We start from the raw sequence: 14,596 nt of genomic DNA, 5'->3' as shown, positions 1-14,596 counted from the left end.
TTTGATTAATGCTAATTAAATTAAACAATATGATGAAAAGTCAATAGTTGAGAAACACTTTTGGGCTATATATGTGAGAGGTAGGGTGGGAGGGGGGAAGCAGCTCAGAGAGTAACTAAGTAACCTAACCTAACCTCGTGCACGGGGTTTGCCAGTATAACCCTCAGTAATATTGTTAATAGAGTTATAAACCACTGTTTTCTTAGCGAACAATAGAAATTCTCAGGTTATAGAAGCTGCTTGACTATTTTTTGCGTCACAAATTCTCGACTGGTTGTGGTATATTAGACAAGTACCAAAAACACTTCAAGAATATAGAGCAGTAATAATCCCATATAATGCTCCAAATGGGCTTCTTCTTTGTGTTACTGGGTCTTTTTTCATCTCAAGCTTGAAGGCTCGCTTTGTCTCTTCCTCTTCTTCGTGGTTCACCTTGAGATGTGTGATCAAGTTTCCCGTGCTTACTTTCCTCTTGTACTTTGCCAAACCTCGGGAAATGTCTTTGAACAGGGCATCCTTCTCAGCCTTTTGTAAACACAGCTTGCAATAAAAATGGTCTTTATCCACCTCCTTAGTAATCCCGTTTTTCTTCAGAAGTAGGCCACCAAAAAAGTTCCACGCTGCTGACTTTTTGGATTTGTCCAGGGAAATTGAAAAGAGTAATGCAGGCTCATTGGCAAACTGTTTCAGTGACTGGGTCTCCATTTTTCACCTAGAACAGATGAATAACATGTAAATAACATCTTGACGAGGGATGACCTAATTGGTATGTTACCCGGTGATGGCCAGTACTGGGCCGGGTTTTACAGCTGGTGATACATGAAAATCTGTAATATAGCAATTTTTTCATGAAATTCTACCGGCACCGGTGAGCGCCAGCCGGTGCCAGGGAGTAGGGAACGCCTTGTCTCCTGATTTGCATACGACTAAAGTTCAATAAAATTATATATTTTGTTTTCGCCATAGGTTTTTGTAAAAGGATTAAAATTTAAAATATTTAATCAGTCAATAAAAATTTTAAACAGTAAATTAGACCTCAAAAGGGGCGTCCCCATACCTATTGATTGAGGGGGGGGTGACCTAAAAAAAACTCCGTTCGTGAGTTTTATATAAATACATAGATTAAAAATTTTAGGAGATTTTTAAAAAAGGATGAAAAAATAGAGAAAATATAGGGGGGTTTGAACCTGCAAACTCACCCGCCCCCTACATATGGCCCTGGCCCTGTATATGAACTAAAAGAAAATTTGTAGAGTCTATAGGAGTTAAAGTGCGTTCAGACACGCTTCTATATGGAATTAATTTTTTTAAAACAACTTTTTCTGAACGAAGTAAAGAGCGAAGTTGAAACTTAAAACGGACAAAAATTATAACTTCACAGCCTATTCTCAATGGCTAGTTCTCAACTGATTTTTTTAGTGATAGAAAAGAGCAACTTATATGAGATGAAAATATATTCAAAAACGTATTATCTCTGGATGTTCACTTTTAGTACCATTAAATTCAATGACTGCTAATCAGGAAAAATTTCATGTAGCCTAGTGAATTATTTTTTTTATTTTTGTTTCATGTGCAGAAGAAGAATGCTGGAATTATTGTTGATGAATCCATGGACATATATTGTACTATCATTACTTTTGTTGAAAGGGGCTGGTTATGGTTGGGGTAAGTTAATGAATTTATAATCTTTGAGCTTGTTTTTTTGATATTTATAAAAATGTTTGTAGCATTTTTTTTTCTGAGAAATCAGTGTTGGGCAGTTTATTTAAGATTTTTTTTTAATATTTGCCAATTACTTTGAATGCATTTGACTGGACAATAATATTATTCAAAGCAAATACAAATAAACACAAGCTTCTAGCCTCAGGAGGTCTGGTGCTGCAGTTTAAAAAAAAAATGTATTTTTGATAAATGAGTCCAAACTCTAAAATTTAAGTAACACATTGAAAAAGAAACAATACAAAAACTATTATACTTACCATAAGTGGCTGGGCCATCAAAGGTGCCGGAGTTGGCAGTACTGGTTGTTGCTGACTCTGAACAAGGGCATTAATCAGAGTATTGGCCAATGCCAATATCAAAATATATATATAAATATCAAAATATATCAAAATATAAATATCAAAATATATATATGTGTGTATATATATATATATATATATATATATATATATATATATATATATATATATATATATATATATATATTTTAATATTTATATTTTGATATATTTTGATATTTGAGGAGGGGGGGGGGCTGAAATGTCAAAACTGGATTTTTGGGGTCATCATTTTCAAATTTTGAAGATGAGGTCTTGGGCTAATCTTTTCGAAATGGATGAACCTCTTCTCTGGGGAAAATCGGGGATTTTCCCCAGGAAAAAACCCGAGTCTGTGACCTATTTTGTTGTAAAAAGATACAAAATTTCGTGTTTTTACATATATGGCCTTGAAAGTTTTAGTATAAGGTGTTTGGCCATGCCGAACTTGACGATGTATTTCTCGTAATGGTCGCTTACTTTCTGGAGGTTTTCTCTCTCTTTTCTAAAACTATGCAAGTTTTCTGAGGCTATTAACTTTTGATGTGCAACCTTTAAGTCTAAACTGACATTTTCATAATTGAAATCACCATGAAAAGCATATTCTTTTGATGCGTGTATCCTTATCAAAATTCCTATTTTTGGAGTTTCGATTACTATTGGCGTCTGTGCTTTAAATAACAAAAATATTTAACTTATTGGCACCCCTTCTTAAAAAAAAATCGAGGTATTTTGATTTAAATATTATAGCTCACTACCCCCCCCCCCCCTCCCTCTCTGGATACCACCTTGATAAAATACCGTCTGCTTTAAATAAAAAAAAAAAAATGGGGATCCCTGCTTTCAATAAAAAAAAATTCGAGATATTATCATTTAAATGTAATGCTCCCCCCCCCCTCTGGATACCACATTGATAGGATACTGGCTCAGCTGTCATTAGAAAAATAAGTTACTTAATAATTAACTAGGTCACTATATGGTTCAAACAAACACGCAAAATTGCGTGTTTGTTTTTGCGCAAAATTGACAACATTGTTTTGCGAATTTATTTTTTTATTTTATTTTTTTTAGCTACACTTCTGGTGGCCATCATTCTTATCGGAATCATTGGAGCAGTGGCCTACTCCTTCTGGGTCACATATTTCGTCTATAGTTTTCTCCTGTATCGTTTTCTCCACTTTATGTTTTGGATTAGTATTGTTGCATGTGTCATAATTTTCATGATGTGGATGAGATTTGAAGACAGAAGGATCAGGAGGAACCAGTACCTGCTGCCTTTTTAAGGTACTTTGATATGGGAAGCCACATTTTTTGATATTGTACCTTTTGATATTGATATTACAATTTTTCAATTAAATTGTATGTTATTGATAGAAGCGTTGTCATATTTTATGAATAGCTCTCACATTGTTGAACTGCTGGTAACCTACTATTATTTTTGTCTTTTTTTAAAATTTTAAAATTCCAAATAAAAAAAAAACAAAAAAAATCAAATTTTAGATCACAGGGAATTATGCTTATTCTTAATTTTAATAGCATCCAAGAGTTTGGGCAGCACGCCCAAAGTCACTAGATCTAGTACGCAGTCAACGTCGTAGAAAGATCGTAGCATCGTACTTTTTGTAGATTTATAGTTGAAAAAAGCATTGAAAATCCGCATTGAGGGGTGAAACTTTGAAGTCTTGGTTATCTTATTGTGTTTACCGTCAGAAAGTGTGTGCAGCACCGAAATGAAGTACCATACGGCACCAAAAATGGTAATTATTGGTTTCGTTTCTGGAGTATCCACAACTTTAAAAATGCGTTAAAAAAAACTGCCGAGTGAGAAACATTTGTCATTTATAACTGATTTTAAGAATATGAGAATGATTACTTGTATTTTGACTAATCTTAATATTAAAATGGTATTCTGATAACAAATTTATAGGAATTTTGAAAAAAGAATTTGAAAAGTCTTCAAAAATGGCGTCAAACCGAAACGAAAAGAATACTATTTAAATTGTGAAATTGGCATTGAAATACTCGAAAGTAGCATACAAAAAAAAAGAATCTAATGTTACTACTTTTATTAAGATGTTCCGTATGATGCTAGGCTAATCCTCCCTAGAAAATTCCTCCCCACGGAAAACATTTTGAGGGGGTGCACTATATTTTTAAAAATTTCATTCTGCTCAGGCCAATCGAAAAAATTCGGCGCTTTTTAGCCCCCTTTGCTAGAAGATGGACTAATCCTTTGAATAATTCTTTGTGAATTAATCCTCCCCCCCCTGGCCCAAGGATTTACGGCTGTAAGTTTCAAATTGATCAGGAAAAAAGTTTTTGTGGCTCATTTATTGATATTTTCAACTATTCTGGACAAAATGGGCACTTCGAAGTGTTGATCATATGTCCTAAGGAGCTACAAAAGTACCAGATATAAAAAAAAGGTTCAAGGATAGAGGCTGGTTGCTCTCCAATCACTTTTGAAAAAGGGACTAGGACTCTCAATTTCTAATTGAACGAGCATCTTCCCAAAATGCTAGGACCAAAAAAAGGGGGATTGAGGAGGGGGCAGCTCCCCTCCTACTACAAATATCTCACCGCAGCACCAAGCCACCTGAGGCCAAAACAGCTACACACGCTCCTCCTCCATCCTAATTTATTGAAAGCCTACCTCTCTAGAACCTCCCAGGAAGTTCCCATTTCCCCTTAAATCTTTCTTTACAACATCATCACACCCCAACCACGGACGACGTCCTTTCCGTTTAGCCTAGATTGTTGGCCGACAAAGATAATCTTTGGCAATCTGTTATTCCTCTTCCGCAGAACGTGCCCTAGCCATCTCAATTTTTCTCTGATTATAGGCATAGAAAGCGGGATTGGACCACAATCAATAACCATAGTTGAAACTAATCGTTATGTAGCTGAGACTCAGTTCCACCCATATACCGCATCATAAGTTTAAAATTTTGTGTACAGGGTTTTTTAGATCAAAGTTACGTTAAAAATTGGTTGAGATTCGGGGGACAAAGGACAATTTTCCGATTTTCTAAGTAAGTTTAGATCCTTTTCTACATTTTATTTCTTCTTGGCTTTGTCAATGGATAGATCTGAGACTAAGAAGTAGTCTCAGAGGTTTCACATAAATATACCCTCCATTTCCTTTTGGCAAAAGTCAACCTTATATAAACACCAAAATTAACGAAATGGTAAAAATGAAAATGACGTGTTTTCGAAGGCCATACAGCTTTTCCATGACGTACAAATAACAGTTCAAATATACATGAATTCTTTTATTAGACAGTAAAAAGAATAACAAAATCTCTGGATATTTCGATCACATCTGCTGATGACGATCACTATGTATGTGATCAAAATATTCAGAGATTTTGTCATTGTTTTTACTGACTAACAAAAGAATGTATCCCTATTTGAGCTGTTATTTGCACGACACACAAATAGCGTTTTATTTAGGCTTGTATAATAGATCCTTCCGATGATTCTAAATTTAGCCGCTGTTTTCAAGAAGAATCATAAATCTTGTGGAGCTGAGCTAAGGGATATTAGCTCGAGCGCCCATGAGCTGAATTTTATTGGGGCTTACCTGGTCTAATCGGCACTTCCAATGCTGTATAATACAAATCTCAAAACAAAAATATAAGGCAGGGTCATTCAGCACGGAGGAGGGGGGGATGGTGCCCCCTGTCCGCCTTATGGGCACCCATGGATATTGGCATTGAAATACTCGAAAGTAGCAAAAAAAAAAAAGAATCTAATGTTACTATTTTTATTAAGATGTTCCTTATGATGCTAGGCTAATCCTCCCTAGAAAACTCCTCCCCACGGAAAACATTTTGAGGGGGTGCAATATATTTTTAAAAATTTCATTCTGCTCAGGCCAATCGAAAAAATTCGGCGCTTTTTAGCCCCCTTTGTTAGAGGAGGGACCAATGCTTTGAATAATTCTTTGTGAATTAATCCCCCTGGCCCGAGGACTTACGGCTGTAACTGTAAGTTTCAAATTGATCAGGAAAAAAGTTTTTGCGGCTCATTTATTGATATTTTCAACTATTCTGGACAAAATGGGCACCTCGAAGTGTTGATCAGATGTCCTAAGGAGCTACATAAGTACCAGATATAAAAAAAAAGGTTCTAGGATAGAGGCTGGTTGCTCTCCAATCACTTCTGAAAAAGGGACTAGAACTCTCAATTTCTAATTGAACGAGCATCTTCCCAAAATTCTAGGACCAAAAAAAGAGGGGGGGGGGGGTGAGGAGGGGGCAGCTCCCCTCCTATATGGAAGAAAGTCTCCTTGTTTTAGGGATTAAGATTACTCTTTACTTTTAGGCGCAATCCAGAAATATTCCCAGAAATCAAGAGGGATAATTTTATTGCAATTCAAACATAAATTTTTAAAGTTGTTCCCTCTACTAAACCAGAAAACGGTACATTCTTGTTTCATTACCATTCAAGCAATTTTTATCTATTAGACACAACTATGAAAACAACTGAAAGTGCAAAGGATTCACTTCCAGTTTAACTCCCACCAAGTCACCCCCTTCCAGGGGAAACCTAGGTATGGTAAAAGTCTAAAGCTATGGTAAAAGGTAAAAAATTACGTATGATAAAATTTCTAAAGCTATTGTAAAAAGTATGGTAAAATTTCTAAAGCTATGGTGAAAGGTATGGTATCAGGTATGGTAAAAGTTCTAAAGCTAGGTTTCCCATTCCAGGGGAAACCTAGTTCAAGACTCTCAATACTTTCCTGATTGTAAATCTACCTCTAATCCTGGAAAATCCGACACAGTTTTTGTATTACTTCTTTTGTTGTCCTTACCATTCACCGTGAATCTAACCTATCCTGATGCACCTGATGCAATATCATCGATATTTGGAGGTTAGTGTTATAAATTATATGAATATTAACCAGGGTTGTGGAGTCCAATTCGTGGAGTCAGAGTTTTAGTAAATTTTTGCTGAACAGAGTCGGAGTTGAAATCGGTATATTGAAAATGTCTGGAGTCGGTCATAACTTATAAAATCTTGTTAGATTAAGCTTTAAAACATCCCTGTGGCGTCGGAGTCAGAGTCGGAGTCGTTATATTGAAAATATCTTGAGTCGGAATTGGTATATTGAAAACGCCTTAAGTCGGAATTAGAGTCGGTACATTGAAAATGTCTCGAGCAGGAGACAAATTTGAATTTGGCTATAACTTATACAATTTAGTTAAATGAAGTTTTAAAATGTGATTGGGGAGTCGGAGTTTTAGTAAATATTCGCTAAATGGAGTCGGAGTTGGAGTCGACATATCGAAAACGTTTTGAGTCAGGGTAGGAGTCGATTATATAAGACGACTCCGCACCCCAGATATTAATCACGGGATTGAACGCACTCTTGAAAACCTTGAAGGAATCCCTCATAAAACACCAAAAGAACATCCAACAAAATAATCACAAAACTATAAAATCAAGTCTTCATAAAATCATATAATTCTACCTGCTCTTGGAGACATTGAACCAATTCCTCTTTTTGTTTCATAAGTTCTGGTTGCAAAGAAGGATACTGTATTCCTGTTCCATCGCTGCTGCACTCTAGTGACGAAGAAGGAGAACCAGACTATGGATTATTCTTTTCTTCAACATGTCTCAGTTATTCCTGAAAACAAAAATAGTTAGACCAAGAATAAACTGGACAAGTGTGTGCATATCTGATAAGAAAATCCACTTTATATCACTACAGTCCCATGGAAAACACATTCCCTCTATTTTTTTCTAAAAAAAAACCTCTAAATGGAAGCCACTGATTTTAGTAAGACACGTCCAAAGTTGTTTGCAGTTACCCTTAGCTCCAATATGAAAACAAATAAAAGTGAGCTAAAAAGCGAAAAGAAAGAGAAAGGGAGAAAAAGGAAGAAATAGAAGAAATGTGCTCCCTTTAGTTTGGCAGTGGAACTTAAAAATCAAAGCAACTGAATTTCATAAAAATCATTTAGAAGGTGTATTTAGGTACCCGAAATTTCAATATGAATAGTATTACAGGTGAATTAAAAAAGAGAGAAAAGAAAGCTGCCCTTTAATGTTACAGAATATGTTAACATAAAACTCGTAATTTTAATAAAAAGCATTCCGAAATTGTCTAGAAATACTCTTAAGTTACTATATAAATATAATATACAGGAAAAATAAACAGCCAAAAAAAAAAAAATGTTTAATAAAACTTTTAAGAAGTTCCCTGATATATTTAATGTACCTTGAAAAACAATATAAATATCATGCAGTGTATGGCTTCTTAAATTTTGCTGGTTAGAAAAAACGTTGAATGTTTTTTTTTTCATTTCAAACTTTTAAACTAGGACATAAATAGTGAATTGAAAAGAGCAAAAACACAATCACAAGAGCAAAAAGAAAGGGGAAAAAAATGAAGAGAATTGTACGTCTATGATTTTGGTAGACACGTTCGCATCCTACATATAGGCCTAACAATGTAATTATAGAGATAGAGAAAGGATACAGAAAAGCAGAAAAAGGATATGGGTGTTCTAAAAAAGAGCGAAAAATGCGAAAAAAACGATAAAATATAAGCATATGCGTAACTTAAGGTCCAATATAAATAGCAAATATAGGAGAGTTGAAGAGTAAGACGGACCAAAAATTTATAAATTTCCTTTGAAACGATATGCTGCAAAAACTCACGTCTTGGGAAAAAAACGTAAGCACAATATCCAAAATGCATAATATCTGGGACAGTGGCACCAATTCATGAAAATGTTGGAAGGGGACGAGGGGCAAAATATATAGTTCAGAATCTGCGAGGGATATTTTTTTCAATGAAAATACAAAAAAAACAGCTTTTATCAATGAAAATACCAAAATCATAGTTTTAAAAATCGAGTGGGAGGCCATCACTCCGCCTGACTCCCCCCCCCCCATTGGCGCCACTGATCCAGGGGTGCATCAATATTCCTTGTGTAATACTTTCATTTTGACAAATCATATCGTATTAAAAAAAGCTTTGTTTGAAAAAAATAATTAAAAAAAAGAGTACTAAAAAAAGCTTAGGAAACCATTAAATTTTTGAAAAAGAAAATTGCACTTGCTGAGCGTTCAAAAAGTTTCTTTTTCGATATGGACTTGCATTTATATTCCCAAGATACAAGTTTCGTGTGCTAGAGCGGTAGAAAAAAATTATTTTGGAAGCTCACCCTTTTGAAGTTTTGCAGTCATCTCAGCATCCCGCTGTCTCATTGCATCTAATTCTCGCTGAAGTTGGAATGCTGTTTCTTCTTGATCCGCACGACTAACTTGACCTCGTATTCATCTGTCAGCTAATTCACTCGACTCTGTCTCCAGCAAGCTGACCTTCTGCCGCAGTAGACGATTTTCTGCCCGTAATCGCTGCCAATAAAATCAATTACTACTGTACTAATAAAACTAATCGCAACAAAAATCTGCTCGAGGCAAACTAACAATTAAGTAGCGTCAGTTTTTCGGCTATGGTCACCACAAGTGTCAGTTAGGGATATCCCCCCCTTCTCCTTCCAAGCAAAAAAAGACACAATTACGAATCCCAATGGCGGTTCTGGCCTCTCTTGCACCCGGTGAAAAATCTTGATTAGCCCCCCCCCCCCCAACCACGTTTGCCATAAAAATTTGAGGCTAAATTTTAATAATATTTTCATTTATTGACGAAATTATTTTCAATTTGTTACTCAATTAAAAATTTATTTTTAATTATCTTTTAAATTATTTTATTATCTTTTTGTTAATTAATTAATAATTTATTAATTATTTTCATTTATTAACCGCACCCTCTAATATATTTGAATGAAAATAAAATTTCAAAAATTACAAAATGAGTATAACTGTTTGATTATTTATTTGAAATTTTGTGCCGCTAAAATTTCTGCACCCGGGGCGAGTGCCCCCTCCCCCTAAAACCACCTCTGACAAAGACAAAAATTGGGCAAATAAGTTTTATTTTGCGATCAGTTTCAAACTTCTCGTAGCCGTTCTGTGGACTAACGAGAGCTCACGATCTGTGGAGAAGAGGAGAGCGTTTTGGGGGCGTTAGAAGCCCACAAAATGGACCAAGCATATTTTGTCACTTCAATTTGAAGTTGATATCAGCAAGTCCCTGTAGAAAGGAGACCCTGATTTTTAAGCAGGGGGAAGGGAGCTACTGACATGCATGTGAGGTGAGAAGCACAGCTTTACAAGATTTTGTAAGAACGATATTTCTTTATTTTTAAATCAGGTATCACACGCCCAGATGGGTTGAATTCGTCTTTAAGGGTAAGAAAATCAAAATAGGTCAATAAAAAATTGTTTTAATCAAAATGTCACATAAAGCCGGCTCGAAGATGCATTAAACAAATCGAACGAATAATTAATGATAACATAATAAATAATGAACGAGACGTCAACTTGTCTTCTTGTGGATTGAACTATAGGTAAATAGATAGAATTTAATAAATAGAAGCTAAATAGAAGAAATAAAACATGGAAGAAATAGAATAGAAGATTAAATAGAAGAAATAGAATAAATATTGGATGAAAAGGCCCTAGTTGACCATACACTAAACATACATATTCCAACATCGAGTTAGCTCAGTTAAATAAACACTAGAAGTTACATTAACAAAAAAACACTCATTCCAAAAATAGAACTATGTAGCCTTCTTGATTGAATACTACAAGCCAAAAAAAATAGGGAAAGCAAACCGAATTAAAAAAAAAAATTAATTCACTTCTATAATTAAGAATCTATTCAAATAACACTTTTGAAAATGGTACCTAGCTCTGCGCTTTTCAGAATCCCAGGATTATTCCTTTATACCCTGTAAATATCTTGCCCCAGTTCCTTGCGAACCTGGCACTCTTGAATTAAAAATTATACTACTATATAAGTAAAGAAAAAAAGTGAAGTCTTTTATGCGTTATTTCTATTACTAAAACGGTGAATTAACACCTATTTGAAAATCATCAGTCGCAAGTTACAATAAGGCATGGATCCATAAATTAGTTTCGGCTTAATTAATAAATTATTAATGTTCATTATTTATTAAAATATATAATAAAAACGATTAATTATTATTAATACATTTTAAATTATTAAATTAATAATATTTAATGTAATTAATTAATTACTAACAATTAATTATCTCCATAAACAAATTTGTCGCATGTTACAATAAGGTATGTATTCATAAATCAATTTCGGCTTAATTAATAAATTATTACTGTTTATTATTTATTAAAACATATAATTAAAATTATTAATTATTGTTAATAATATATAAATATATAAGTTAATAATATTAAATGTAATAAATTAATTAATTAATTGTATCCATAAATAAATCTGTCACATGTTACAATAAGTTATGTATCCATAAATTAATTTCAGTTTAATTAATAAATTATTAATGTTTATTATTTATTAAAATATATAATTAAAATTACTAATAATTGTTAATAAACTATAAATTATTCAATTAATAATATTTAATGTAATTAATTAATTGTTAATTGCAATTAGTTAACTGTATCCATAAATGAATCTGTCGTATGTTACAAGCATACATAAATTAATTTCGGAAAGAGAATACATTTGAGGATTAGTCTAAATTTGTCAAAATAGCAACAAGTAGGAAAATTATTTGAAAAATCTAAGAAAATATGGGCAAAACCATAAAAATCATGAGATGTTGGGGAGGATCGAAATACAACAAATTATTTTAAAATTTATATGAAAATACGTCGATTCCTACCAGTTTAACCTAATTTTCCTTAGACTTCAAGACTTAGTTCATAAATGTTCCCGTATTTTCGTATTGTAAAATGGTTTAGGTGACTTGACTATTTTACATCTTTTTGGATTTTTCAATCTCTTCTTTATTTCTTATTTCATCTCCCTTCTCTAGATCACTCACTCTCTATTGGTTTTAAGTTGCTTCGCTTCGTATCTCACAAGGTAAGCTTCTTCGATGAAAACTTCTGGTTTCCTCTGGGGTGTTTTAGTTCTGGATATGATCTAGTTACAGTCAGGTCGTTAATTTGTATCTTTTTCTGTTTTTCAATCTCCTCATCGATCCCATCCGTGTCATCTCTCTTTCTCATCCTCTCTCTCTCTCTCTGTCTCTCCCCCTCCCCCTCGCTCTCCCTTCTTGATTATTTCTTTGATTTCTAGTGTCTTAGTCACTTAACTTGAGTTCATCAAATTTGTAGGAGTTATGGAACTTGTATGATATGTCTTCTACCTAATATTCTTCTAATATGTTTCTCTGCGATATAATCCTAATAAAATATACCAAAGTAAGATGAAAATATAATACTTTAGAAACAAATTTGGGCTATATATTTGCACATTAGGGAGGGGAGGGGTGTTGGTAAAGTATAGCAGGTCTGCAAGCCTAATGTGTTAGACAAAATTATTCTACATATTATGTAGTAAGAATATTTTTTCTAACTTCACACTCTCCAAATACTTTACCCCCCCCCCTAATGTGCCAAGATATAGCCAAAATTATATATTTTTCATATATTCTGTCACTTCTCTTTGTCTTGTGTCACGCTAAGCTGAAAGAAACTGACTAAAAAAATCGGTCCTATAATGCGTCATTGAATGAAAACTTGAGTGGTAGGGGGTTTAAATACAAGTACCGGAATTATTATTGTTCATCCATAATTTCAATAAAAAATACAACCTGATTCCCAACAAAATAAAACTGGGAGAAAAAAAATTCCCGCTAACTATCACTGTCAAATAATATGTTCAAAAAAAAAAGTATACTGTTATCTCCCAGATACATTTACTTGTCGTGTTTTTATGACTAGATTACAAATTTTTACTACTCCAAAGCGGTGTTGCCAACGCAGTGCAATTGGACCGTTTTTGGTATAATTTAGAAGTCCTGGCACAATGCGGTACATTTGGAATATTTTTGATACAATCAAATTTTCCGGTACACACACTGGTTTTGCTTGCTCCTTTTTTACTCAGATATCAGTTGCAAGTTTTATTTTATTGAAAATTTTCTACTTGTTACGGCAAACAACTGCTTTTCAGATGGTACAAATTAGTCTCTTACGGTGCAATTTTAGTCGAAAAAATGGTAGAGCATATTTCAAAGCGATGGCAACGCTGCTCCGCAGAACATAAAAAAGTTAAACGTTTTTTCCCCGATAGAAAAAGATAACAGACGCCTTACATAATTTGCTTAAATTGTTATAGAAAAGTAATCATCCGGTAAATTCATTTAAATAAAATTCACTTTCATCATCTTGGTTTGCATTTTTAAAGTATCTTATCTAACTTCGTCTGTTTAAATAATCTAGTCTAATAAAAAAAAAAAAAAAAATATATCCATTTAGCGATATGGGATTCGTTATATACCGCATTCCTAAGCCAAAAATCTGGATTTCTAGAAGCATTAGCTTCTCCCAATATGTATCTTAATCCACCAATTTTATCCACGAACAAATAAAATTATATCATTAACTGTCTTTCTAAGCCAAAAACCAGCGTTTCAAGAAGCCATAGCTTCTGCTAATAAACATTTTAGTCTACTGCAGCCACTCAAGATACATCTTGTGTGACTGGAAGCTTTTGTCACTTCTAAAGTTGATTTTATGCTCAAGAATAAAGTAAATTAAATCATCCACTTCCTTTCTAAGCCTAAAAACTACGTTTCAAGAAGCCTTAGTTTCCGCTAATCCAACTTTTAATCTACTGCGGCCGCTCAAGATACATCTTATTTGGCAGGAAATTTCTAAAGCGGGTTTTCTATCCAAGAACAGATTAAATTATATCATTAACACTCTTTCTAAGACTAAAAACTGTGTTTCAAGAAGCTGTAGCTTCAACTTCTAAATTTTTTAATTTACAGCAGCTACTTAAGATATATATTATTTAATTAGACTTTTTTTAATTAATTTGTGGTTTTTCTAAACAGGAATGAAGTCGATTGACTTATCGACTGTTTTTCTAAAGCTGCAAAATGTATTTGAAGAAATCTTTAGATTATAGGTATTTTATAGGTATTTTAAGTTACTGCAGCATTTTAATGTAGATGTAGATGTAGTTATTTTAATGTAGATGTATAGGTATTTTAATGTATTGCAGCATTCTTAAAATATGTTTTTTGGGGTAGTTTTTGATTGTTTAAGTCATGTATATATGAATTACCAATTTAAGAAATAAGTAAATTAACTCAAAAGATTTAAAATATGTAAAAAAGAAGAGTATCTTTTATGCCGACTCTATATTATACTTCTGTTCAACTATATTCTGTTTAACAGTTCAACTATATTCTTTTTACGACGCTTTCAACTGCAAAGACATCAGTGGAATAATGCTTAAGAAGCATTATTATAAAATAATCAAAATATAGATTATTATAAATCATACAAATAATCCTTCGGAGCAATAGGGCACCTGAGGACAATAAAAGCACCGTAAACTTTTACTTCGAGGATCGAAAATTTTCCAGTGCATTACGGCAGGCTGGTTTGAACAACAGCTTCTCAAGTCTCCAGGCGTGGCCAAGGAGTATGGGACACTTAAAGTGGAAACTGGC

At 33.6% G+C, this 14,596-nt stretch overlaps 1 protein-coding gene across 1 annotated transcript; it reads right to left on the bottom strand.

Moving 5' to 3' along the window:
- Positions 1-245: 245 nt before the first annotated feature.
- On the bottom strand, positions 246-9,542 carry LOC148939080 (uncharacterized). Its single transcript, XM_089107328.1, has 3 exons — positions 9,221-9,542; positions 7,516-7,674; positions 246-712 (listed from the first exon to the last, which is right to left on the bottom strand). Exon 3 carries the CDS (start codon positions 703-705, stop codon positions 307-309), a length of 399 nt encoding a protein of 132 aa, XP_088963454.1. The 5' UTR covers positions 706-712; positions 7,516-7,674; positions 9,221-9,542; the 3' UTR covers positions 246-306.
- Positions 9,543-14,596: the final 5,054 nt, after the last annotated feature.

Source organism: Artemia sp. Qi Xiang Cuo, unplaced genomic scaffold (genome assembly GCF_049724085.1).
Source record: "Artemia sp. Qi Xiang Cuo unplaced genomic scaffold, ASM4972408v1 HiC_scaffold_22, whole genome shotgun sequence".
Lineage (NCBI taxonomy): Eukaryota > Metazoa > Arthropoda > Branchiopoda > Anostraca > Artemiidae > Artemia > Artemia sp. Qi Xiang Cuo.
This window is presented reverse-complemented; position numbering and strand designations above follow the sequence as displayed.